The sequence below is a fragment of the Rhynchophorus ferrugineus genome, unplaced genomic scaffold, assembly GCF_030347505.1.
Source record: "Rhynchophorus ferrugineus isolate W39M unplaced genomic scaffold, kcgeb_rfMv2 rfM9, whole genome shotgun sequence".
Classification (NCBI taxonomy): Eukaryota; Metazoa; Arthropoda; class Insecta; order Coleoptera; family Curculionidae; genus Rhynchophorus; species Rhynchophorus ferrugineus.
In genome coordinates, this window is record NW_027472588.1 from 875,859 (window position 1) to 902,382 (window position 26,524).

General features: G+C 39.4%; 2 protein-coding genes across 21 annotated transcripts; one reads left to right on the plus strand and one right to left on the minus strand.

Annotated features, from left to right (window-relative positions):
• Positions 1 to 27: 27 nt before the first annotated feature.
• Positions 28 to 23,268, minus strand: hyd (E3 ubiquitin-protein ligase hyd). Of its 20 annotated transcripts, none has more exons than XM_076413946.1 (37): positions 23,076 to 23,268; positions 22,310 to 22,507; positions 21,678 to 21,868; positions 21,461 to 21,615; positions 19,913 to 20,121; positions 19,485 to 19,848; positions 19,158 to 19,426; positions 18,150 to 18,301; positions 17,929 to 18,090; positions 17,799 to 17,852; positions 17,612 to 17,722; positions 17,298 to 17,551; positions 16,968 to 17,237; positions 16,452 to 16,914; positions 14,876 to 15,774; positions 13,954 to 14,114; positions 13,630 to 13,897; positions 13,139 to 13,571; positions 11,886 to 12,015; positions 11,432 to 11,676; positions 10,435 to 10,550; positions 10,146 to 10,374; positions 9,023 to 9,163; positions 8,781 to 8,958; positions 8,497 to 8,722; positions 8,087 to 8,434; positions 7,898 to 8,030; positions 7,349 to 7,632; positions 6,394 to 6,848; positions 6,164 to 6,331; positions 4,333 to 4,622; positions 3,563 to 3,706; positions 3,259 to 3,385; positions 2,722 to 2,928; positions 2,507 to 2,654; positions 2,217 to 2,447; positions 28 to 693 (listed from the first exon to the last, which is right to left on the minus strand). In XM_076413946.1, the coding sequence occupies exons 1-37, from the start codon at positions 23,135 to 23,137 to the stop codon at positions 481 to 483; spliced, it is 8,688 nt and encodes a 2,895-aa protein (XP_076270061.1). In that variant the 5' UTR covers positions 23,138 to 23,268; the 3' UTR covers positions 28 to 480. The 20 variants fall into 20 exon arrangements, with proteins under 20 accessions (XP_076270061.1, XP_076270049.1, XP_076270060.1 ...); XM_076413934.1 differs by having other exon boundaries at positions 3,259 to 3,469; XM_076413945.1 differs by having other exon boundaries at positions 6,173 to 6,331; positions 7,883 to 8,030.
• A 736-nt stretch (positions 23,269 to 24,004) lies between these two features.
• On the plus strand, positions 24,005 to 25,512 carry Sarnp (SAP domain containing ribonucleoprotein). Its single transcript, XM_076413987.1, has 5 exons — positions 24,005 to 24,248; positions 24,389 to 24,532; positions 24,583 to 24,873; positions 24,929 to 25,063; positions 25,118 to 25,512. The coding sequence occupies exons 1-5, from the start codon at positions 24,195 to 24,197 to the stop codon at positions 25,319 to 25,321; spliced, it is 828 nt and encodes a 275-aa protein (XP_076270102.1). The 5' UTR covers positions 24,005 to 24,194; the 3' UTR covers positions 25,322 to 25,512.
• The last annotated feature ends 1,012 nt before the right edge of the window (positions 25,513 to 26,524 follow it).

Below are 26,524 nucleotides of genomic sequence, written 5' to 3' on the forward strand. Positions count from 1 at the left end.
ATATGGGACTGAATGAAACAACAAAACTGATAATACAATATTTAATTATAAGCTATTTCTTTTCAAGAAATATTGTTTTCGAGTTTACCTTAAAAGATATTGTTAACCTACCATTTTTCAATTTACACTAAGGAGGCCATGATTCGTGGGGAAATCTACACACAAAGTACACGGCGAAATCAAACAGTAATAGACCATAGTGAAAAAACCTACATCCTATAATAATGAAAACTCATCTCCAAATCTCTCGCCGCTCTCTCCCTCTCTGTCTCTCAAAAAAGATTATCACCTTTTTTGTTTCCGAAATCTTAATTTATACAATCACATACAAGAAAAATCAATACAGTAATAAACGTTTAATCTAAAGTAGGAATAAACTTTTATTTGAACGGGGTCTCTAGATGCGATACGGTATCTTACAACAACAAAAAAAAATGGAAAGGAAAATCAATTAACTCGAACCCGGTCACTGTTCACAGTTCAAACGAAGCCGAAGTTCTTGGTCTTGATCGCCAGGAGAAGCTTCTGCCTCAGGACCGTCCTGCTGCTGTAGAGTGGTATGTAGAGGCGGGAGATGCACGTGTTGGCGGTGGGCAAGTGGGCGTCATCGGCTGGCCGGATGGTCACCGTGGGCATGGGTTGGAAACCGTCCTCGCTGGCGGGAAGCGCGGGTGATCCCGTCCAAAAGTAAACCTGCGGATAGAATAACAGTCAGTCACGTGATTATGTCAACTCGACAATTATAAAGGGTGTGTAGTGTACCAGAATAGAATCAAAGAACTTCAGCCAAATAAAATGAGAGCTGTACACCGATTAAGACAAAGCTCAAAACTCCGAAAAGCCATCTGCCACTAACAATAAAAAAAAACTTATGACAAAAAATCTAGCGATAAACAAATTAAAATAAAAACGCAGGAAACCGCAATCGACGAGCCGTCCGTTGTTGACATGATGAAATTGCTCAGTGACAAGGGTTCAAGACAAGATAAAGAAAAATTTGATCGTATGAATTATAATATCGAACACAAATGTGCTAAATCAGCGAGTCCGGGAATTAGAACTATTTCTGAGAACAAATAACATAGATATAGTTCGCATGTGGGAGACTCGTTTTTCTAAAAAAATACCTTAAAATACGGTGAATGTGCCAGATATATCAGATTTCCAGTTTGGATTTCGAAATCACCACCCGACAATCGACCAAGTGCACAGAGTAACAGCGATTGTTGAAAAGGCATTCGAATATCAGAAATATTGCCTGCAATATTCGTCCAGGATGTCTCACAAGGTTTTGACCTGGTATAGAATATTGGATCAATATTCAAAAATTGCTACCGCGGTATTACTTTCGACTGTTGTTCACAGAAAATGTAGAGTCTAGCATGAAGAGGCATTCTCAACAGTTAAATCTATTTCGGTTGGAGTTCCACAGAACAATATCTTGGGACCACTCCTATATCTGCTCTATACTGCTGATATCCCAACAAGAAAAGAAATAGTACATGGAACATTTGCCGCCGACATAGTTATCATGACAAAGATGTATCTCTGCCTAAGGTTGTATAAAAAGCACAAATAGCGGTCCACAAATTCGACAAATGGACTAGAGACGGGAAAATATAGCTTAATAACTCCAAATCTGTCCAATGTAATTTTACTTTGCAGCGAAATAAGAGACCTAATTATATCACTTGACGGATGCCCGATTCCTCAAGTAGAATCAGCTAAATATCTCGGCATACATCTCGATTGTAAATTAAATTGCAAATATCATTTAGACAAAAAGCAGAGCAGATTAGACTCAAAGTATTGGTTAGTCGGAAAATGCTCTCAACTTGGTCTGAAATCAACAATGAAATTAAGTCAATCAACTATTAATCCAACTAAGAGCTGCATGATGACCTTGAAATCAAATGAATATATATGAAGAGACTTTGCTTCAAAACATGAGATAAGGTTGCTAAATCATAGCAACGTGGAAGCAATACAGCTATTGGACAATATGCATGATATCAGAAGATTGAAGCGAACCAAACCACACGAACTTGTGTAGTGTATATTCTTAACTTTAGCTTAAGAAGTTTAATTTTGTTTGAATTTGGGAAATACATACTGATGTATTAATCCCATACTCGCTTTGCTTGAATATTAATGCAAGTACAACAGAACAGTAGTAATAAATTAAGCAAATGTCAACTGGACTTCAAAACACTCACCAAATCTTGTCTCTCAAGGTGTGTCATCTTCTCGACAATCGACCACAGCCATCTTTTGAACTTGACCAGTCTCTCGCTGCTCTCTCCTGATTCATCGTTGAAGGACGTGTATGAAATTAGAACGGATACGTTGATGTCACCGACGCCGTTCAGAAGTAATCTCAGGTCCTCAGCGGTGAGACCATCCAGGGACCCTTCCGGCAAAACATCGAACACGCCCGTACGAATGCTCTGAAAAAACAAAAGAACAAAACGTAAACCCCGGCGGTTTTTTTTTTTCAATCTCCTACCTCTATGGCTTTTTCTTGTACTTTGATCATGCGGTACTTGGCGTATTTACGTACGTAATCGTAAACGTTCGCTGAAGTGACTTCAATGTCTTTCCCGTTCGTCATGATCTCGACAGTGCCGCCTCCTTCTTCTGGATTTAGATCAATTCTGCATCGAAACAAACGGTTATGGGTTAGGGTGAGTGGTTCGTTGACGACTCTACGCGCATACTCACGTGAAGTTCAAGTCTAACGCCGAGAACAGGCTGTTGCTGTCTTTCGTTTCCGCGTCCACGACCAGCTGTCTCATGGACTCGTAGACCACCGGATCGAAGAAGGCGAGGTCGTGGAACTTGATGGCCCTACCTAGGATGGACTTCAGTACGTGTCTCGTTAGGAAAATCGGACACAGCTCGTTTTGTAACAAGCACATGCCTAATAGTCTGTAAGAGGAATATTTCATGTATATATTTCAATTTTTATGGTCAACTGTTTTTAACCCATATCTGATTATATTTTGTCGTTTATGATTAATATTAGAAAAAAAAATCTTGCTTGTCATGGAATAATGAAATTGACTAAAATGACACTGATACACACAAATGAGTGTATACCATATTTCTCTTTCGACAGACGGTTGATGGAATGAGGAACTATTTCAAAAAGTGATCAAAACACGCATTTTTTCGAAAATACTTTCAATGCGGTCCCTACTTGCTAACAAAAAAATAATTCATGAAGTGTCTGAACCACCAAAAAGTAACGGCAATTACCTTCCAACATTCCTAAAGGCGTTCAGTCTCTCGAACGTCGCTTTTCCCTGCCTGGGAGCGTAGAAACCCCTCTTGCCGGGGCAATAGAACAGAGGTGCGTTGTCCTCTTCCTCTGGCGCGCCTTCTTCTGCAACAGAATTATCGGAATTCACCGGCCTGGAGCCATTGCTTTTTTTCGACCCGCGCTCATTCAACGAAAAAACGTCTAATTCTAAGAAGAGGGGAAGGAAAATTAAAATAACATTAACGGTAAAATAAAAAAATTATCAGGTGGGCTGCAAATCATGTGCAATTTTGTCACTACCTAACAAAGCGTCCTGTCCCATGTCTGCGTGCGATTGGGAGTGGGCCAGAATCATCTCGACAGCTTCCTCTACCTTGGACCTCAGCGACTCCTCTGACGCTAAGAGTAACAGAAGCTGAGCCGGCGACAGCTCCAGTAACATCCCTTAAAAACGAATATTGGTCAGCGTTACGACATATTAAAATTAATGTTGGGAATTACTTCAACTGTTTCATACTTGAACTATTTCAGTCAAATGCACAGTTCTACTGTTTTTCCATTCAGCGATAATAGACGGAGATGTACGAATTTCTTCCCGTACTAATTTTGAGAGAAAAAAATACGGATATAATGTGTGATTCTCCGTGCTGCACAGTGTGAAAGAAGAAATAGAATAATGATCCCCAATATATTTAACCGCATTTTAATATTCGCTATAAGTGAGACGGAGATATACATGTTATCGAATTGTCTTTGGAAATGAAAAGGAATCTTTAAAATAACCAAAGTTCCAAAATGCTGCCATATTAATATACAATATAATGTAATCTATTTATCTATGTAAGCATAAGTTGGGCTCATTACTTTCGGCGGCTAAGCCAGAACATTAAAATCAGTCGAATGAAACTACGAAAATAGAAACTGAAAGTGCACGACTGAAACAGTCGGTAGTAAAAAGTAGTAAAACAAGCCGGACCGAAAATAACGATTGAAGCAGTCGATAGTAAAAAATAGTCAATTCCTAAACAGTCCATAGTTCCCAACACTAATTACAACAGAAACAAACATACCAGTTATTCTTCCTGCGAAGGTGGGATGAAGATTAAACACCTTAGGATAGAGTCTATCACCCAATTGCTGTTGATGACTAGTTAGATGATCGTTGGGAATGGGATTATTTTGTGCTCCGTTCGATGATATGTCTGGCATGGACGATGGCTCCGAATTGTTATGCAGGTTCTCGCCAGGCACGTAGGGTCTGGCGTCCACGCTCATGGTCCTCCGGTGATGGTCACGATTCCTGCCGGATCCCCTCGGTGGCAGGGAGCGGCGTAATACTTCCCTATCTCTTTGTCTCAATCTAAAATTGTAAACACATCATACTGCAATAGTATTATCAACCAACGTATTAATATGTTCTTATAGGAAACGAGACCAAAATCTGGTTTTCTGTCGATGTGTTTGATGTACAGCTAAGATTCAGTTATACCCAAAAGAGATCCTTGTATTATTAACAGTCAGACCCCTTGAAAGGTTTAAGACAAAATTTAATGGCAATTCCGTGGGTTATGATACGCTTAGATGGAACTTCCCGTCTACCTACCCTACACTTGCCGCATTCTAGTAACTCTTTGGACAAAATATTTTTTTGCAAACTTTTAAGACAAATCCTGCATATAAACATATGTATTTTGGAGCTATTTATAAGTGTTTTTTTTTAGTTTCAGTAATATCAGGCATATAAATTAATTTTAAATGATTTACCATAGATGGTGTTACTGTCGCATCAGGTACATTTCATGTTGAAGCCCCACCGTGAACAAAACATTTTTTCAGTACACTGAAAATATTTGAATTTGTACCCAGTAAATCGCATTTGCGAGAAGTTTTGTCTTTTTATTCAATTTGACGAAAAAGGTCATCAAATTCTGTTGGAAACTTATGGTAACCATCCTCGTTTATTCTGACGTTTTAAAAGTGGTGATTTTGACGAAGAGAAAGAGCGTTCTGGACAGTCAAGAAATATAAAGTCAAGTATTTGAAGGCATTACTCGATGAAACTATTAACGGAGATAGCTACTGACTGCTATTGATGGCTTAAAGTAGAGCACTGAGTGGTTGGAATACAAGCAAAGACACAACAATGTTATTTTTCAGCATGACAACGCTCGACCACGTATTGCAAAACGGACGAAAGCATACCTGAAAACATTAAAATGGGAAATGATACTCCATCCGCCGACGCTCCAGACCTTGGTCCTTCTGATTACCACTAGTTCTGACAAATGAGCGTGACCTCTTTGAACAACCATTCGATGGACAATACTTTGAATAAAATACATTGTACTGATTTCTCATAAAGCTTCAAAATTAAAAAAAAAATCATTTAAAACTAATTTATAGGCCATATATTAGAGTTAACGAAGATGTAACAGTTATATTAATCTCTTCTAGCTGGAAACCTTTCTTTAACATTTTTCTCTATAAGACCGAAAACGAATCTGAAGTCAAACACTTATATAACAGTGTTTTGATGTCAGCCAAATGTTGATGAGGACATTATACCACTTCTTTTATTGATAAAATTTCTGAACAAGCTCTTCGGCTATCGATAGACAAAACTTAAAATAAGTACGATACAATAAAGCTTCAAATTAAAAAAAACCTTTTAAACTAATCTGTAGGCCTAATAGTTAACATGGGATGTGAACTTTTTCTATCTGAAACCGAAAAACTAATCGGAAGAAAACTCCTAAAGTGATTATTCCGAATTAAATTCCATACTGTTGTCTATAAAACATTCACGAACATCCATGCCCAGAGCGGGATTCGAACCCACGGCGGTACGAATGCGCCGGCGTCATTTACTTAACAATAAGATAAAAACGAAAAGTCTCTTACTTTACCAACCTTTGCAGGACACTGTATTGATTATACTTATTATCAACCTGCGCTGGTTCCAGGTTGGGGAGTTTCTCGTTGGATAGGATGGCCTCGGCGATGGCCGTGTAGAAACTGCGGGCCACGCCGCTCCCTTCACCCGGTTCGTCCTTAAAAGTGACCTTCACCCTGGAATCGGACGCGCGTTAGTACGAACTTGAATCGATCAATCGACCTCAGCCAAAAAATACCTATTTACTGCCAAGGGTGGAGAGGACGAGTTCCTCCTGTTGTAGCTGGTGTACTGCGTGTTCAGTTCCTTGAAAGTCTGCACTAGTAACTGGGTTCGGTCGCGCTCTATCTTAGACAGGGTCAAGTCCCTTTGCTGGTTGTTCCGCAGCTTCTCCATGTCTCTCCTGAACTTCGCCTCCTTGACCGGGAACCCGCCCAGTTCCGAAACGATAGAACCGGGCTCTAATCCCACGTCTTCCATGAACACGCGACCGAACAGGTCCAGGGATAATCTCCATCGTCCCAACAACAGATCGTGGGAGACCAACTGCCCTATTGTGGGCTTGTTCAGTTCTTGAGTCACATTCGTGGTAACTACGGTAACATTAGCGGATATCTCCTGATTCTCCAAGGTTTCCGGTTGGATGTCGCTCAAAATGCCGGAATCGCAATTTTTCGACATTCCTCCGTTATTCTGGAAAACAAGGATTGATATTAGACAGGCACCAGAGCGCTTCGTAATATTCATTTTGTTGTACAAGTATATAAATTAAAAACGTTTGATTAAAATATTGTTACTGTATAAAGTCAATTGATAGTTTTTGTTTTTTAAACCCTTTCAAACATTATAACTTCTATGCATATTTAGTTATTTTCCTGGTTTACTTTTTAGTTAACTGGTAGTGTTAAGTTCTTTCTAAAAAAATAAACATTCTCATTGTTTTTTTTATTGTAACACGGCTCATATATACTCGTTCAATACGGAAAGAAGCTTTTATGTATAAATGTCTAAAAAAGATGGTAATTGTCGGCTCCGTATCTGTCCCCAGGCAAAACCTCAAACGACTGCGGTCATCAGAGAGCGAGCATTATTTTGGAAGGTTAGTGATGTGTACACCTTCATAAAAAAACATGTACACACGTATTTGGCTTCCTTGTAAACACCAAAAAAAAAAAAGAAAAAAAATTACTCACGGTAGAAGAACCGGCTCTGACGATGACGGATTTGCTCGGACTCCTTGAAGATCCCGAATTGCCCGCGTCGCTGCACGTGTCCATGCTCTCTGTGCTCTGGAACGACGGCATGCTGTTCATGGGCTGGGTGTCCTGACTGTTCGAGTCCATCGACGACTCGGATTTCCTCGGGGACACGATGATCTGAGGTCTAGAAGCGAGGGGAGCCTCGTTGGGTGCGGGCGTGATCGATCTGGAACTGCTCTTGGACGACAAATCTTGGGGTTTCTCATTGATTGCTTCCTCTGCGAATATACGAACCAGAATGATAATAAGCACTGTACCACAATAATTCTCAATCCTTAACACAACACATATATTAATAATTAGGAAGACCAAGAAAAGCAAGACAAAATTGCTTGTTCAAACATCTTAGAGTTTTTAAAGGAGCAGTCCAGGTACCAAGTCGCCCGTTAATGTTAAAAGCAAGACGTCATGCATCAGAGGTTGCATTAGAGAAAAAAACCCAAACTGCTCTTTTAAGATCTAACTTACCACTAGCTTTATTACCGATAGCGGCCAGTAAGCTTTCAAAAGGTTGCATGATCCTTTTCTTGGCTTCCTTGTTGTTGGGTGTACTTCCACTGGTGCTAGGCTGCGAATCTCTGGATGTGCCAGGCTGTGATGATGTATCCATTGGCATCTGAAAACAAAGAAAAAACAAACAACTTGTGCTTGTTGCTCTTGGAACCACTGTACCTCTCGCGAGTCACTGTCTGGGTTATAGTTCTTGGGGTAAGTCAATGGATTGGGACCCATTACATTCAGTGATGCGGAAATAGGATGATTAGCTTGAGCCGGTTGACGCATGGCGTAGTCTGTGGTCCTGGTGGATAAGCTCAACTTCGTTGGTAACTGTTCCAACGGGTTGTCAGAGTTGCCGGTCGAACTCAACGTGATGGGCTGCTTAGGGATGCCAAACAGGTCCTCCCTACGTGCGTTGGGCTGCAGTAAATGGGGCTGATCGGCTAGCGGTAGAGCCTCCGACATTGGCGTCTCGAAGGGATCTGGAGGTGGACATCCCAAACACAGAGTCGATTCCGATCTCTGGAAGTATTAAAACAAAACACGATTAATACACATTCCGACGCCGCGGGATATCCTCATACCTGGAAGAAGGAATGTTTCCGCCCTTTGCCGCTGAATCCTTGCTGCGACGAACTGTTCAAGTTATTCGACATGTTACTGGCCAGATTCGACACTTCCGGGTCGTCCAACGAATCGGTCTCCATCGCCACGGCTATGTCCTCCTCGGCCTCCTCGTTTTCGTTCTCGTCCTGATCGTAGCACGGCGGCAACGGTAGACTACCGTTCTGGTTCCTGAGCTCGTCGTCCCTACGGAAATCGAACAGGTTTACATAAAAAACTATTAACAATTGAGCGGATGCTATACCGATGATCGATCATCCCGGACCTCATGAAATAAATTAGAGCGTCGAAGACGTACGCGACGTGTTTTAGCGCCGATACGTCTAGTATGGGAAGGGAATCCAGGTGTTCGCTGTTGTGGGCCCTCATTAACGACAGGCAATACGATAGGAACTCTCTCCGCGCCACGTGCGCATCGCCACCTGAAACGTCAAAGGATTGTTCGAGTTAGAGGAGGGAAGAGAACGCGACTACGCGAGGCCGTACCGTCTCTGTCAGCGCGAGAACGACCACTCTCGACGTTCGGGGAGAAACCGACAATTCTGCTGCCCACTGCGCCGCTAGTCGTGCCAGCTACCGCATGCCGATGACTCGCTCTGACCACTCCGGAAGATCCGCTCGTACCTACTATAGGAAAACCACAACCTTAGTTTACGTTGACTGGAATCGTCGGGCGAGAGTGAGAAAAAGGCTAGTTAAAATTATGACCGCGAATTAATTCTTATCAGTATTACTTGACAATGTTTTATTTATTGTTTAAATGGGTCTAAAATAAGTTGTTTAAAACCGCATCTTCGACATTGCTTTTTCTGCTTGATTTGAATATAGTTACTGATGCCTATGAAACACTTGGCATTGATAGTGATACTGCTCCATTTATCCCATCGAGTCTAGTTTCATTGGTTTAAAATCGACAATTTTGATGCCAATAACAAAAAAAAGTGAAGGTTCCAAATTGATTAACTTTAATAGAAAACTGACTTATTTGTCTTTTGGTGTTTCAATGAATAGAAATTTTTTCCAAGGTTCCAAATTGAAGTATTATCGGGGAAACCCAGCTAGCGTCTAAAAATTATTGAAAGAATTTTCAACTTCTTAGTACGGACTAGAAAAATGATGGATGCATAAAGACTGTCAAGAATGTCTTTGCATTGGTGTACAAAAAAAAGATTTTTGATAATCTATTAGAACTGACTATAAAAGGTTGATTTAATATGAGAAAATCATGGGTCAGCATCTGGGAATCATCGACATCTTTGACTATATGTTCTCAGGAAAAAAAATATGATAAGAATTAAATACTGGTCGTATTGGTATTGAAAATGATCGCAAGTTTTCTAGAGAGAAGTCAGTTTAAAGAAAAATATTTTTGATTTATAAACGAGAGACTTCCTTCGAGAATACTCCGACACCATCAAGTTTATTCGGAACATTTCAAGATTTCTTATCTTAAGCTTCGGTAAAATTAATTAAAAAAATTAATATATTTAAAGCATAGATAACCAGCCTGCCGGATGATTATTACTAGAAAACTAAAAATTTGCGTTCGGAACGTGTAAATCAAATTGTAAGTTAGAGAAGAAGCCTATTTATCAAGCACATAAGTAACCTAAAGCAGCTAAAGATGCTAAAAATGGGGGAGCAGGCACGTATCGATGCCCACCTCCTGAGCCTGCGCCGCTAGCCTGGTGCTGCGTGGTAGTACCGCTAGTTCCCGATGCGTTGCCGCCGTCTAGTGAGTTGGTGAGCGACGCTCCGAACTTCAGCTGGGCTTCGGTAGCGTCCATGACGGTCAATAACCAATCCCAAGTGGGCTTCAGACGGAACTCGAGATAAATCTGCAAAAAAAAAACTCAACGTGACTGGTGTCGTTCGTTTATTGTATGTATTCCCCTTACTTGAACGTTACATATGTCATCTTGGGACACTGACATACAGGCCGATGGAGGTATGCCCGATGATGAGTTGTTGGACATACTACCGAGCAAATCGGCTATTTGGCGTACAACAATACCTGGAGAAAAATATTGGATTAAAATACCAGGTGTTTTTTCTTCAAAAAATGCTTCAACAAATTGAAATTCAATTAAATTTCAAATAGACTACCTATGTTCTATCTTCAGTTACTAAATAATATACAAAATTATATTTAATATAATGTGATGGGTTTAGTAGAACATACATGCAAAATGAATATTTTAGTAGCCCTAACAAATATATTTGTATCTGTATCTTCAAAATACCATACAGTTTTTCAGTAGGTTTGCCAATACAATTTTATTTGTCTTAGCAAATATAGGGCACTTGATTTCAATAATACTATTTTCAAAGTTCCCCAACTGGTCATTGTGCTATTATTAGATACTCTTTGGGGTTATTACCTGCACTTATTTAATGTTCTTGCCAAATATTATACTGATCGTATGGTTACTTAATATATTTCAATATTCAACCACATATTATGGTTAGTATGCTTGGTAAGTCCTATTATTCTTTTTAAAATTATTATTTCAATTGTAGTCTTTTCGTTGGTAGAACAAAACTAAATTGTTAACTGTGAAATGTAAGATAAATAATCCAAATAAAATCGAAGCACGCTAAGATGTTCACACGTTGGGATGCAGAAATGATGGTTGGGGAACTGTAAGTGATTATATTAAGCATAATGAAATTGTAATAATTCTGCTTTTAATTTTAAAATAATTGTATTTTTAATAGTCTCTCTATAGTTATCTAGTCTATTTAAGAGGAAATACCTTTAAAATATATCGGGAAATATCTAACTCCCTACGCATAAAATAAAACAGTTTCGGATTGGTTGGAAATATGTTATGTGATCAGAACAATCTCCCCTACGCGAATCTTTCGAGTCGGTAACATCAACACGGTACTCACCAAAGGCCCGAGCAAGGCAGCAGGCTGTTGTGGACATGGTGATGGGTTCCGAGCTGGCGGCGACCGCCGCGCTGCCGGTGGCAGACCTGCGCAGCGAACTGGGATCGATAAAGACTAGGTTGGAGCCGGACAGGCGCACCCCAGCCGACCGCCCCGATTCCCTGGATCTGATGGCCCACTGCATGTTCTGCGGAGCCAAATTGGATCGCTGACCCTGACCGCCAGCCGCAGTGCTGTAACGGCTTCTTTTGTGAAATGGAGAATTCAAAAAAGATAGATAATCAGAAACACAAACGGAACGGAAGAAGGGAAGCTGTAGCGAACGGGAAGTACGTGGTCTCGTTCGTTAGTTCCGACAGGATAACGAGACGACATACTTTACTTTTTTTTCGGCAAAAATATCTACATGAGACAGGAACCGTTCATTGCAACATATACTAGATGATTTCCTTACCTCCTTCTCTCTAGCTGCTCGTCGTTGATGTAGTCTTCGTTGTCCGGCTCGTCCGTACCGGCCTCGCTCTCTTCTTCTTCCTGTTGGCTCGATTCGCCGCTTTCATCTTCGGGAAACAGGAGTAGACCACCTAATAAGTCATTTATAGTGCCACACAAGAAATGAAGAAAGATATTTGCACCCAAAGAGGTTTAACAGGGGAAATAAGTGTAGAGAGTTAAAACAATTTTTTTTGTTCATAAATTGATAGTTTAACTCAAGTAAAATTCTAAACCACTTAATAGATATAACAGTGTACTCTTGGAAGGATTCTTTGTTTCTTTTAAGAATAGATATTTTGGATATAAATTTATAGAAGTACTAGTGACCCAGCAAGGACATTTACATTTTAAAGTCAATTCTAACTTAATTTTCATAGTGTGCCTTTCATTTATACAAGAAATGTCTTGTATCCGAAAAATCTCATAAAAGATAATTTCAAGGAAATCGGTGTACGAATCGACAGTCAAATAACTGTAGTGAAAATGAAGAAGAAAATAAAAAGAGAAAAAAAAAGAAACAAGAAGAAAATGAATATTTTACGAGAGTTGAGATGGTCATACTCAAAATATATGAATGATATGAAATCTTCAAATCAACAGTTTAGCGATTGGCTCCAAAACATTTGCATTCTGGTTTAAAAATCGTTGAAGTCTCGGTATATTTCGCTGCGTGCTTATCTAATGAAGGAACTTCCAGTATTTTAACTATTCTGAACGGGCTTAATATTATCGCTGGCGGCGGAAGTTTAAGTTATGCTCAAAAACTTAACAACCGACGCAGCTCGAAAAGAACAGCAAGCTTAAAATGACACATATGAAGCTGATGACGGACCGCAATATAGTCCTAGGATTGCTGATTAATCAGTAAGTTTTCAAACAGTTTATTGTAAGATAGTATTTGGTTTTCATATTCCGAAAAAAAATATCGTTTTTTAAGCTTAGTGTTTAGTTTAGTGAAAAATTTTTTCCAGATGAAATTTTTGGCCTCCAGAATGTACACAAATCACCTATCTAGATGAAGAGTCGCAATGCGCAGCAATCGATATTTTCAGTGATTAAAAAAAGTTTGGAAAAATTATTTTGAAATACGCCGATTTCCCCCTTGATATTTAAGATCAACTGATACAGGCTATGTTCAAAACCAGTGAGCAAATATCTTTCAAATTGCTGACAAAAAGAAACAAAAGATCCGAAGTTTCGATTAAAATTTACCTGTATCACTACCCGCAGTAGCTCCAGTCTGCACGGATCGCTGGGCACTGGCGGCGTCCTGATTGCTGTGATTGTCGTCGCTGTCCGATTCGGTCTCAGCTAGCAGATCCAGTTCCGGATCGGATTCCTCGCCCTGGAGCCTATTCTCCGGGTGGTCGGTGACCGTCTCTTGATTCTCGCTCTCTGCCAACGAGGCCTGGCCCACAAGGCTCAGTTCCCTATCGCCCTGGGCGTCTTCGTGCTCCGACGCGGCGTCGTCATCATTATCGATTGCCATGCCCTCGGAATCGACGATGTTGAGCAGCTCTCTCCGCGTCTGAGACCTCCTGATGGAATCGCCCAGGTAGGAGAACGAGTCCGTGGAGCTCTGGTTGCTATTTTGTCGGGAGGTGCTCGGCGCCAACGGATCGACCAGAAACAGTTCCTCGGAACCCTGAAACAAGAACGAGGTCAGCGACGCGCGCTTCGAGTATATCCACGTTTCTTCTTACGTTTAATACGTCGCTCGGTGATGTGGCTAGAGAAAACGGAGCAGTAGGTCTTGCCACGCCTAGCCTCACTGGTGCTATCAGAGAATCGGCAGTCTCGCACAATTCTTCTATCGCCAGTTTATTCAGCGATTGGAAAATCCTCTTGCACTTTATTAGGGGTTGGTTTTGGTTGTTCAAGGCGCGTCTTTTAACAGACACGGGCGCCATCTCGATGCTAAATATAACAAATATCCTCACTACTGACCTCACGAATCGTCTTGCAACGAATCTATAACAAAAAATACTATAGTACCGACGATTCCCTACGACTAACTGTTGACGTACTTGGCAAACTCGGCCTGTTTCTTGTCCGGATTCTTCATCTCTTTAATCAGGGTTTCGACTAGAACGTCGGTAGACATTTGACACTTAACTAGGAAGCAGTGAGTGAACTTATCCAGTAGAGTGGTTCCAGATTGGCCGGAGACATATGGCTGGTCGACAAACTATAGGAAATAACGATAGCATCAGGAATGGACAACATTTATATCATAATCTATCTAAAGTAGCAGTGAATTTACGTCATCAAGATGTTTAACGTATTGCTTGTCGTAATTATTGAGTGTAATTGTATTGAGTAAATTGAAAATTAACAAATTAGTTATTGAATTGAACAGTGACTCAGAATGTGAAAGCGAGTGAATGAAACTTCCTGGATGTGGGATTATGATTAGATGCTAACATTACAGGTGTGATGAGAGTGGAAACAACTAAAGGTGATTATTATAGAATTAATATAGGATAACTGTAGAAAATCGTGTTTTAGATTTGACAACGAACGCAAGGAAGGAAACAAGAACTAAACATAAAAAGGTTTGTTTCCTAATGAAAATAAAATACATTACTTGGATATACAATTATTAATTAGGTAGATTAAGCCTCTAGGGGATGTCGTAGGTGGTTTAGAAAAGAGTTCAATGTAAATATAATAAAATAACTCTAACCTACAAACGAATGCGGCTGTTTAATTAATTGTAGTTTAAGTACTTCCATAATATTTGCATTTAATATACTATATGTTAAAATTAAACATATTTTATAACATTTCTGTTTCATTATTTTAATGTATTAAAATGTTGTTTTAAATCGATGCTACTATAAACGAAAATGGGTAAAATGCGGCAACATTGCACCATTTTGATGTTATAAATTGATTTGACCTTCGAGTTCACTGCTTAGGATAGACTATATATATGGTGGTACTTACTTGCATATCACTAGCTTCTCTAGTACCAGACATGATCATACTTTTAACAGCTTTCCAGTCGGATAACAAGCACTCTAATGCTTTCCTGCTGAATCTCGGCGGTTCTAAATCGTGTTCGGGCATGTCCGATTCGACGTCGGAAGACGGAGTCTTATTGCGCGAATTGGTCCTTGGCCTGGACTTTGTAAATTGCCTTTGCTCCTGGTTCTGTCTTCCAACGGTCTGTACCAGGAACAGCAAGATGCTTTCGCCACGCGAGTTCGGCAAACACACGAGGTTGGTCTCCTTGACCAATCGGCTCAGCAGCTCATAGCGGACGGACTGGTTACCCATGATGAGCGCTTTACACTTGCATTTCTCCCAGCAGTCGCAGTAAGCGGTTGGTGATGTGCGCTTCAACTTGCAATCGTGACCTTTGTGACAAACACGGGCGCATTCGGTGCAACAGCACAGGGTGCCCGTCAAGCCACAGGTTCGACATTCGAAAATGTCCTGGTTGATGTGTTCCGCTCCGGTCCATGTGAAGCTGCAGGTGTCGTTGCAGCAGAGAACGTGGAGGGGGGAATGGTCGGGATTGGACCCCTTGGGGAAAATCATCTCTTCTCTCTCGGACGGCGTGCCCAGCTTCGTGATTCGCTCGAATATTTCGAGGGCCGCGGGATAGCTCCGAGACGATACGGCCAGCATGAAAGGCGTCTGGCCCTGGGCGTCCTTAGCGCATAACAACTCAATCAGGTGACTTTCTATGGTGGACGACTCGTACAGGAGGGCGTGCAGGATCTGCATCGCATTGGATCGACGTTCGGACGGGTCCAACACGTTCCCAGATATATTGTGGTTGTGATTGCTGCCTTTATTCGCGGCACTGCTTCCCAGACTCATGATACTATCTTCGTCGCCTGCAAGAGGAATGTCGCGCCGTTGCATTTATTTATAGACTTGATCGAATGTGTAAATAAAATTGAAAAGAGAAATGTAAAAATTATCAAAAGCCTTGTTTAAACAAAAGCATCCTACACTACTGAAAATACATAACAAAAACCCAATTCCAAATATCTCGTTTCTTATACATCAAATAGCTCTATGGGCTATACTTCACCAGGTTAAGGGTAACTGATACATATTTTGTTGGACAATGCGGTTTTATCAAGCTTACAAACTGGTTTATCCGTATTATGAGAGAGGTCTGAAATATATCGACAACGCTTAAGTAGAGATGATATATGAACCGAAAAGTTGTCACTGAAGTCAAGTAAAGTACAAGAAACTAAGCAGAGATCTGGTTTAAGAATTCATAGGTCTTAATACATGAAAATATGTCTAAACACAGGTTTGGGTCACTGAAATAATGGCCATTCAGTAATATATTGACAAAACAGTGGACTGCAGTCATATCTGTAGAGGAAATCAACCAATTTAGTCTCTCATTTGCTATATACTCAATAATCATGGATTGGTCAGTAACAGAAGAGTTATTAATAATGCTATAACAGCTTGATACCATCGTGAATCTTCAGGCAACGAAGTCCATTGGATACAAACAGATCGAATACTTTAAATTGTGTGAAAAACTCACCTGAAGCGACATCAAACGATTCTGGCGGCCAGCTCTGGGTCGGTATTGGATCCTCTTGTATGAAATGGTCGTCGTTGTCCTTGTTTGAAGTGGGAGTGCACATATTCACGACCGCGTGGAAAATGTTCCTATTGCCGTCGCATCTTTCGCTCAATATCGGTGGCTTCGACACGCTGCCCATCTTGCTGTCCTGGTCTAGCTGGGCCAGAACCTGTCTGACGCCCTCGGTGTCGCATCTCAGAATCTTCGGCATCAAGAGTTGCTGTTCAAGCGCGAATACCACAATGGCAACCTGGTTCTTCATGTTGACGTTGGTGCCGGATAAAGCCATAGTACCCGCCGCGACGCACTTGACCGGCGGCAGGTCGAGGAACTGGGGATCGCGGATGGCATCGGCGCAATCCTTCGCCAACGGATATATGGTGTTGTTCCCGTCTCGCAGAATTAAGATAGTCTCGTTGCTCTGAAAACGAAAGGTTATTTTGTGCTCAGGAAGCCAAACACAATCGGACTTACCTCTCCGGCGCAAGTGAGATTGATCAAGGATGGGTACAAGCCCATGAAAGCTGCCGGGTCGCTAGGGAAGGCATTGTCCTGTTCCACTCGACCGCTGCTAATGTTGAAGATGACGTAACTCAGTTTAGATCCGTTCCTGACGATGGCGTGTATACCCAGACCGTCGACGGCTATTGTTAATATCTGTCCGACATTCTCGGATATCTGTACTCTGCGCGGAGTGCGCTGGAAACAATCTGGTACCCTGGAGTTTGAACTCGATTTGATCACCTGAAAATAAACGTCGAATTGTTAGTGCCGATGGACAAGATAGAACGCTAGTTATCTTACTTGTAGGTCGTCTTTTCTCATCAGCCTGCAGTCCTGGAAAATATCATCCAGATCTTTGGCGTTGTCCTTCTCGCGGGAATGCGCCGAAGGGAATCGAACTGCCGCGTAAGCACCGTCTACTTTGAGCACCCTTCCGGTGGGCACGCTGCGCACGTCCTCCACAAAGATGACATCTCGAAGGTGCCACTCTTCTTCGTCCTTGCGGTTATCGGTGTTGATGTCGGCTAAAGTTACCACCAGTTTCTTTTGACGTTCTAGGAAATAAACGATACACGTCCAAAAATAACACCCTTTTTCGTATAACCAATACTCACTGTGACTGGTACTTCCTGTATCACTGCACGTGCTAGACGCTGGCGAAGGAGGCGGAGGCATGTCCAATCTGTCAGTGTTCTCCTTGCTATTGGTGTTTTTTGATGACGACGCTGCAAACATAAATTCAACTTAACGCTGGTCGTTAAACATATAAACAACATTCAAGATCAGGCATAATACACTTACGTTCAGCCAAGGCATCATCTGTCCTCTTATTAGACGAGCCTTTCTTAATAACGTCTAGAAAGATGAAAATACGGCTGATCATTAATGCCTGACAAGAATAAGATAAGTAATACAGACGAAGATAACTTACACAATCCGCAGGAACTGGTTCCCGCTCTGTCGTCGCGGTTGGTCTTCTCGGAACCGTTCGGGCCTTGGACATTCATGATTTTAAAGGTGCAAGTGTCGTTCAAGGTCCACGCGGCGGTCTGCAGTTGTCCCATTTTGGGTACGCCCGCGGCCACTGTGAAACCTAAAGGCAAAATAACGTTGCATCAAAAGAGTCGGCTTACATGTGAACGGTGAACGTACCAATTGCTCCTGGTTGATACATGGGGCTGTTCTTCATGCACACCTGAGAGCCAGCTACAATTTCTGATTGGGAGGCGGAAGGGCGTTGTTTCCTGCACTTGGCTCTGTATTTTTCCCATAATCGCTTACGTTGAACGAATGGTAAAACACCCCTGGAATGAATAATCAAGATGTTTAATATATTGCCTGCTGCAATTTGTAAATTAGTTTTAGAATCACACAACATTTTCCTTCTCATTTTATTACAGTTAAAAAGAGACGCAATGCTGTCTGAAACATTCGAATATGTAACCGAATCAAGCCTACAAAAGTCGCCCGGTTGTCAAACGTCCGCAAAATTCCCAGAATATTAGTTAAAATTACACGTTATAAACTGGCAGATGTTTTTAATGCTTTGCTTGTTTTGATAAATGTCAAATCGCTGCTTGTTATCACTCTGGTTGAAAATGCGGAAGCCAGAAAGAACAGATTGTGTTTCTAATCAGTTACTTCGAATAGGAACGAGATAATGGAGGGACCCCATCTTGCCAGTAAAATGCGTTATAAAGTATTTTTACTGTTAAATATTAAGTTGCTGCGGTTTTTATTGAAAATATTTTTAGCGTGTTGCAGCTGCACTGAACAATACTATGGGCAGAGCCACTAATATATCTCACAAATGAAAAATATAATATTGGATTCACTGAAAGAAGAAAAGATTCATGAAAAGGAACCGTCCTAAGATGAAGCCTCACATCAAGATCAGCTTGATTAGCTCTACCAGAAATGTATAAAGACAGTGATTATTAGTATAAAGTTGTTTGAATATAAACATAGTTTAATACAATTATTTTTGAGGGAACTGTTACTCTGGAAAGTATCCATAGAAAGCTTAGAGATTACCAACTAAAACTCGAGAGTTAATGCAGCAACATTGCGACGTTCTGACGTCATAGAATCATGACGTGAGTTCACTGTTTTATTCAACGGACTATAAAAGAAAATTCCGATAACATAAAGACAACTTACCACCAATACAGGGCTCCGCTGTCCAGTTTAGCGACGGTGTACAGCGGGCACGTATGAAGCGCTACAATTTTATCGTTCTGGAACTCGCTGTAGGCTTGAGAGGTGTGTTCCAGTTTGCTGGACGCCGGCGATAAGAGTTCATCCAGCCATGTCGCGACCTTACCACTCTCGGTAGACACAGAACATCTCGTAGAGCAGGCGGACAAATGAACTACCTTCTCGTTTGTCAAGTTCAGGGTTACGGTTTTCGGATGGTGGACATTAGGATTCTAAACCGAAATAAACAAATATCATCGCCGCCCCGATTGGTCTCCGAAAACTACTCACCTCTGGATGTTTGTACGGCTCGTGCTCATTCCACTTCCACTGATACAACTGTCCGTTACTGGAGAGAGCGATCAACTCACTATACAACGTGGCGATCTGTGAAAACTTCGGCGCTGGCTCGGGCCAGAACTCCAGATCGTCGGAGATCCACAAAGGGCACGAGTTCTCCTTCTTCTTGTTCTCCGAGTCCTTCTCGTACGAGTTTTCCCTGGACGACTCCAACCACTTCCTGGGGCCGAAGTACTGTCGCTCACGCCACCTCGAAAAATTTTCCCGGTCCCTGTCCGAATTGCCGCCGATGTTGCTTCCTGGCGGCACGTCTCTATCAGGTAGACGGCTTCCGCTCCGTCCGCTGCTACCGCGGCTAGAACACAAAAACGACAAGTGAACAAAAATGAACCAACCCAATGAATTAGGAGTCCGCATACTTTCTGATTCCGGCATAACCGAACATGTCCTCCGAGAACATGGCATCGGCGTCGATTATGACTGAATGATCCGAATGGAATCCTCCGTCCAGCAAAGAGATAAGATCTTCGGGGACGTAGGAATCAGCTGCTTCGTCGCCCTCCTCCCCCTCCTCGTCATCGCGAGAGAGAAGATTATTCACGGCTAGGTTTACGTCAAGATTTGTTCTCTGCAATAGAAACGAAGAAGTGCCGCCGTTAGTATATGTGTATGACCCAGCTGAACATTATTCTATTTTCAACGTTCACTCTTTATTGTCACGCAACTATATTTTATTTATGTTCAAAATTCCGTAAATTACTCATTTTCGTAGAACATTGTTGTATTCATAATGTATTGTTAAAATATTCTATTGTCATACAATTCCGCATTTTTTGTTTGTTCATTTTTGGGCGTATTTTGGTTGATTGATTTATAAGCAACAACTGCAATCAGACAAATTGAATCAAAGCTGTAATATATAAATATTATATATTTCTCTATTTCCACTAAACCATTAATGTATAGGCTTATTATGCCGTCAATTTTGGAGGAAGAAGAATGCAAATCTCCCTTGAATATACCAACAACAACCAGAAAAATTGTAAGTTAATTGTTTATCATATTTATAAGTAAATGATAAACACTTTTACACTGAAATAAGCCTCTGTACGAGGAAGAAAGAAAATATACTTGCATTTTCAACTTATATCCTCCCCTATACATTTCAAAGCATTGTTGAATAGTGGCGATTCTGAGGGTCCTCAAATATCTTGATCAATAATAATTATATGATCACTAATAGTTGAATGAATATGCTTGTAGTCTACTGCAGATATATTTGGAGACAAGTTTTGCAATGACAAGCGATTTGTTAAAAAAATTAATGAGAAATGTCCAGAAACTCATCTTGCATGATGGAAATAACAAAGAATCACTGAAATCGCTGAAGAGATTAGTAAAAGTACAAATACGTTCTCGTGAACATCAATTTGTACATAGTTCAAGCCTAATATGCTCTTTTCAACATTATTTGTATCATTTATCATCTACTTCAAGTTCAAGCGATTCAAACAGTCTAGGGTTGAAATCAGCTTCAATTAAATCAAGAAAGTGAAGAAAACGCCTGTAGCTCTCCATCAAACAGTAGTCTTCATAAGTTTTCGAACATTTGGAGAAATAGAAACCTCGATAATTGTGAGTTATTAAAACAGTAAACTGGCTCTAACTATAACTTTCAACAAAATAGTCTCCACAAAAATAAATTGTTAGATTAGATGTTGCAGCTGCAACTAACATAAAGCATACTCCTAGTTTTCACCATAAACATGTAAACTGTCAAGTATTTACGAAATCAAACGAAGCTTCAAGCTAACGCCACATGAAATCAGGGGTTTAGTCTAAATGTGGCCTTTTTTAAACAATAAACCAAGCAATGGATGCGTAAAAAAAAGTTATGCCCAAAGCACTGTGAAATAACTGTACTATAGAAGTTAAAAAACAACTAGATGAACAACTAAAAATCCTACCTGTAGTTCCCGGATGATCAGATTTCGACTTTTTCCTTGTAGCACCACCTGTGCTTGAGATACAAGTTCCTCTGGTACATAAGGTGCCGGTACCGTTACCATGGGCCTGCTGCCTGACGTCGATGTTCCTATAATGACGGGGGCACTTCTACTTCCTGCAAAAGTAATCCTGAATTGTTGAACGGAACTTGTCCATAAATATTTCGGTACTACTCACCGCTATTACTACCTCCCCTTATGGCGGTGTTGTTCCTTTGCCCGGTAATGAGTCGGGTGTTAGCCCTGGTCCTGCAACTCCTGCCACCACCAGCAGGCTTGCTACCGGCACCACCGCCGGATCCTCCTCCGGTGCCCCCCGTCCCGGAACCACCCCCTCCAGAGCCCCCGCAACTACGCAACAACCAGGATCTTTGGTTGTGTGATAAAAGGTTAATGTTAGGAGAGTGCATGAACATGTTAAAGGTCATAGTATTGATTTACTAGCTGTAACATACAGTTTACAGGCCGTAAAAGCATCTATGCCCTTTCAGTAGTGCTACATTAGTAGGAACTACAGCCCCAATATGCCGAATGAATGAATCAAATTCACAAAACTGCATGAAAGATGAATTATGGTAATATAAACATGATTATGAAATGTGCAGTAACAATTAAAAAAATATTACATTAATTAATCTTTAGTGATTGATATTCTGCATATTAAGATTCATATCATACCATGATTTTTTAACTAATAATCGTATTTTCGATTACTATTATCTATTAATTTAGAAAAAAAAACATTGTTTTGTACTTTTTTTCCACAACGCATCATATACATTGTTATACATAATAACTTGGGAACCTTACCTTTTTGAATCATTTTTGCTCAAATCTAACCTATCAGAAAGAATGTTGTAAGATACTCTACAGACTCGACCGTCCTCTAACAACAAAGCGATATAAACAGAACTGATGCATATTTTCTTTATCCCAACTCGGAGATTTGATAAAGCGGGATGTAGGTTGAGCCCCACACGATTGATTCTATCGGCAACTTCCTTTAACCTAAAATTCAAATATAAAGGGTTTGTATATTATGTAATTGTTTATTTCAAAAAAAAAAATTAGAGAATTCCAAAGCAATTATCTACCGAATGTGTTATAAAGACGATAGAATACCATTGTGTTGCATGATTTAACGGTGGACGAATATTGTAAAAAAACAATAAAACAAGATTTAGTATAAAATTCAATATATTTAAAATCTTCTCTAGAAAGTTAAATTAAATGTAATTGATGGGAGACATAATGCTATGTAACCGTGGAAAAGTTATATCAAACATGTCGGCAAATTTTTTTCGTTCCATAATACACATCGTATATTTGATTATACCAAACCCCACAAATTGACATACAGTTGATTTCTAAGTGGGATTCATCGCCGCATACATATTCATTTAAACAAGCATGTATAATTAGAACAAAACTAGAATAATATGTCTCCTAGGTGTGGTTTGATATAATAATCAGAATTCCAGAGGATACGCAATTGCCTTATAATTCCCAAACGACATAAAAACGAAAATGGTGGAAGATCCCCATTGACAAAAGTTCTGACTAATTTAAGCCTTACCTGTCATTAAACTGTTCCTCAGTTCCAGGCAATGGATGCACCACATATTGTAATGAACTCATTTTTCTTAATTTAACAATATATCACGATATTCAAAGGCAAAAGCTTCGAAAACACTGCACACATTTTCAGTGTTACTTCACTAGAAGAAACACATCGCCATGTTGGACATTAGACTGGCACGAAGTTCGTTCAAGGTAAATTTGCTTTTGACAGAAAGTTGATAAGTCAACGAACCGGTCCAATAAAGATGGCGATAGGCAGATATTTTTATCATATCCAAAACGCCTACTATGCTTATAGTGTCTTATTAGTAATACATCAAAGATATATAACAAAATTACAACTAATGTAATATATATTTATATTATAGTAATATAAAGAATTTCAAATAATGACTGTAGAAGAATATTGATTTTAAAATTGACATAATCATATATTTATATGACAAATATAAATTCCCCTTAGTGATGCAGAAAAAATTTCATGTATCGGTATATCGATATTTTCTGAGAGAAATATCGAAACTTTTGGTCAATTTTTAATATTTTTTAAAAATAAATTGAATATAATTTTTAATATACTTTTAAAATTGGTACTTAGTTTTAAATGTTTGGTGAATTTTGGTACTTAATTTTAAAAGTCCATCAAAAATATCACTATCTTTTAAAATATTTAGAAAAAATATACATCTTTTTGAGCTAATATTTCCCTATTTCTGTTTTTTCTTAAAAATATCGATATATTTTTTGTAAAATATCGATATTTTTTATACTCGTGGAAAAAAATATATCGATTTTTTTTTCTCCAATCTATCGATAATTTTTAAAATATCGATATACCAAAATATCGTTAATTTTTGTGGCCAACATTCCTAATGCCCCTAATAAACATCTGTCATATAATTGATTTTGACATTTTTGACAGTTGTCAAACAGCTGACCCCAAACAAAGTTATTTATGTTAAATTTCTGTTCACTATCATTTTTTAAAAGTCGTAGAATTTTTAGTGAAAGTGCCGGTTAGAGTATTGTCTTTTGCTAGTGTAGACTACCGAACAGAGGTGATACTTTTAGTTCCTTTAACTCATATCGGTAACGCGGTTTATTTACCAAAAAAATGGCGGACGAGTCATTAGATGAAAATTCCACGTTGGATTTTTCGAAATTGAAGGTAAATAATTATTTTTTGGTTGAATTATTGCTTTATTTGGATAACAGTATATGTGATAAAAATAAAACAACTTGACCAACAGGAACTTACATGTTTATATATTATTTTGTTAAGTTAAAATAGAAATGTGGTTGTTGTAGGTGCCGGACCTGAAGAGAGAATTGAAAAATAGAGGTCTCAGCACAGCCGGCAATAAAAACGAGCTGGTGGAAAGGCTACAGGCTGCTTTGAAGCCTTCTAACCAACCAGAATTAATTGATGACATTGAAGAGGACCTTTTAAATGTATGTTCTTGACATCAAATGATAGTTTTCTCTAAATCTATGTACTTTAGGATGATGACGACGAACACCTGGACGAACGGGATTCGATCATTAATGAGCTGGACAATAATCTGGAGGACTCGCCCAAAACGCAAAAAAGGAAACTGGAAAGTGCCAATAGCGAGCCTCCAAAAAAAGTTATTTTAAAAAGGAATAACAGTGATACATTACCAGTAAAAGTAGTTCCTGAAAATAAACAAACTGAAGAAGGGACAGAACTGAAATCTGGGAAAGCCAATGGTAATGATTTTGATAAGGAAGATAAAAAGATTATTAAGCTCTCTGAATTATCGGCAAAAGAGGTTAGTTATTTGTTTGTTCCTTGATTTTGATGGATTAATTGTTTACTTGTTTTAGAGATTGGAAATGAGAGCTAAAAAATTTGGTGTGTCGGCTTTGAATGATAGCGCTAAAAAACAGATTAGAGCCGAACGGTTTGGTTCTACTGCGACACGAGATAATAGTGCAGCGAGTATTCGGGCAGGAAACACGGTTAGTAAAATTACTTTGTTTTTTATTTTTTTTAATGAGGCAAGTTTGTTTTAGGAAACTAGTATTGACGTTCTGAAACAAAGAGCTGCCAGATTTGGTATTTCTGTATCAAATGTAATGTCCAACTTGGAGAAACAGGAAAAACTGGAACAGAGGAAACAGAGGTTTGGTATCACCATGTCAAACATCGCGTCGTCGACGGATTTGGAAGCTGCCAAAGCAGCCCGGTTAGAGCGATTCAAGGCAGCAATTAAATGAATCCTTGTACAGTAGTTTATAACCATCTCTTAAGTGAAAGTTCTACTTAAGTTATAAAAACCCAGTATTTATTAATTTTCTGTTGATATGTTGATTTTGAGGAACTCCATTTTGGTTTTATATACTGTTTTTTTTTCTATTTGTGTTTGATATTTTGATACACATTAAAAAGTATTTTTTCCATTTCACAATATGTTGTTTTTCTTCTCGGCTGTATACGCTGAGGATTCAAATTTAGACGATTAGGAAAATAATTAACTAAATAACCATTTGAGTTTTAGTCGTTCTGATTGAGAATTAAAATTGTTATGGAAATATATTATATTATAATCCGATTGTTAGACTGGTTTTATTATTTCTATAATTCCGTACGTACTATGCACGTGGTTTAGAGTAACCAGAAAACTTATTCGGGTTCAATCTGCCCGTCTGTTACGTCAAAGTAACAAACGTTTATTTTATATGACCCGATAATCAAATATATACAAATGTTATATTTTGTAAAAAAAACTAGGAAGAGTGACAGTTGCCCCGAAATGTCAACGTCAAACGAGTTTTACAACGACCAGCTGCAAAAACCAAACCGATCTGATGTGATTGGTTATTTCTCATCACTATCACTACATAGTATGAAACAAAGTCGCCTTTTCTGTCCCTATATCCCTATGTGCGCTTAAATCTTTAAAACTACGCAACGGATTTTGATGCGGTTTTTTTCAATAGATAGAGTGATTCAAGAGGAAGGTTTATATGTATAATACATGCATAATATACTAAGGCAACATTGCTAATTTTAGAGGTTTCTAACGTGATGTCGTAAATTAACCTATTTTTTTAGGCTTATTTAGCAATTAGCAAAAACGCTGCCTAACCCTACGAGTTAGATCAAATTAATGTACTACAGTATTGTACACCATAAAAAGGTCTACAAAAAAGTCCGCGATGGTATATGTTTATCTTTTAGGGATAACCCACATTAACCATTTTTATTGTTTACTTTTTACGTGAGAAAATGGCTTATTTACGAAGCTATTTTAAGCAATACGGCATTAATCCTTATCGAATTAAGTACCTTAAATACAGTGTGCAATTAATATAGATCAATATGGTTCCTTACAGCATGTAAATTAAACAAATATTTTCGGAGATATTACAAATTTAAAATTTGCGTTTAAAAATGTGTAATGTAATAAAAATTGTATG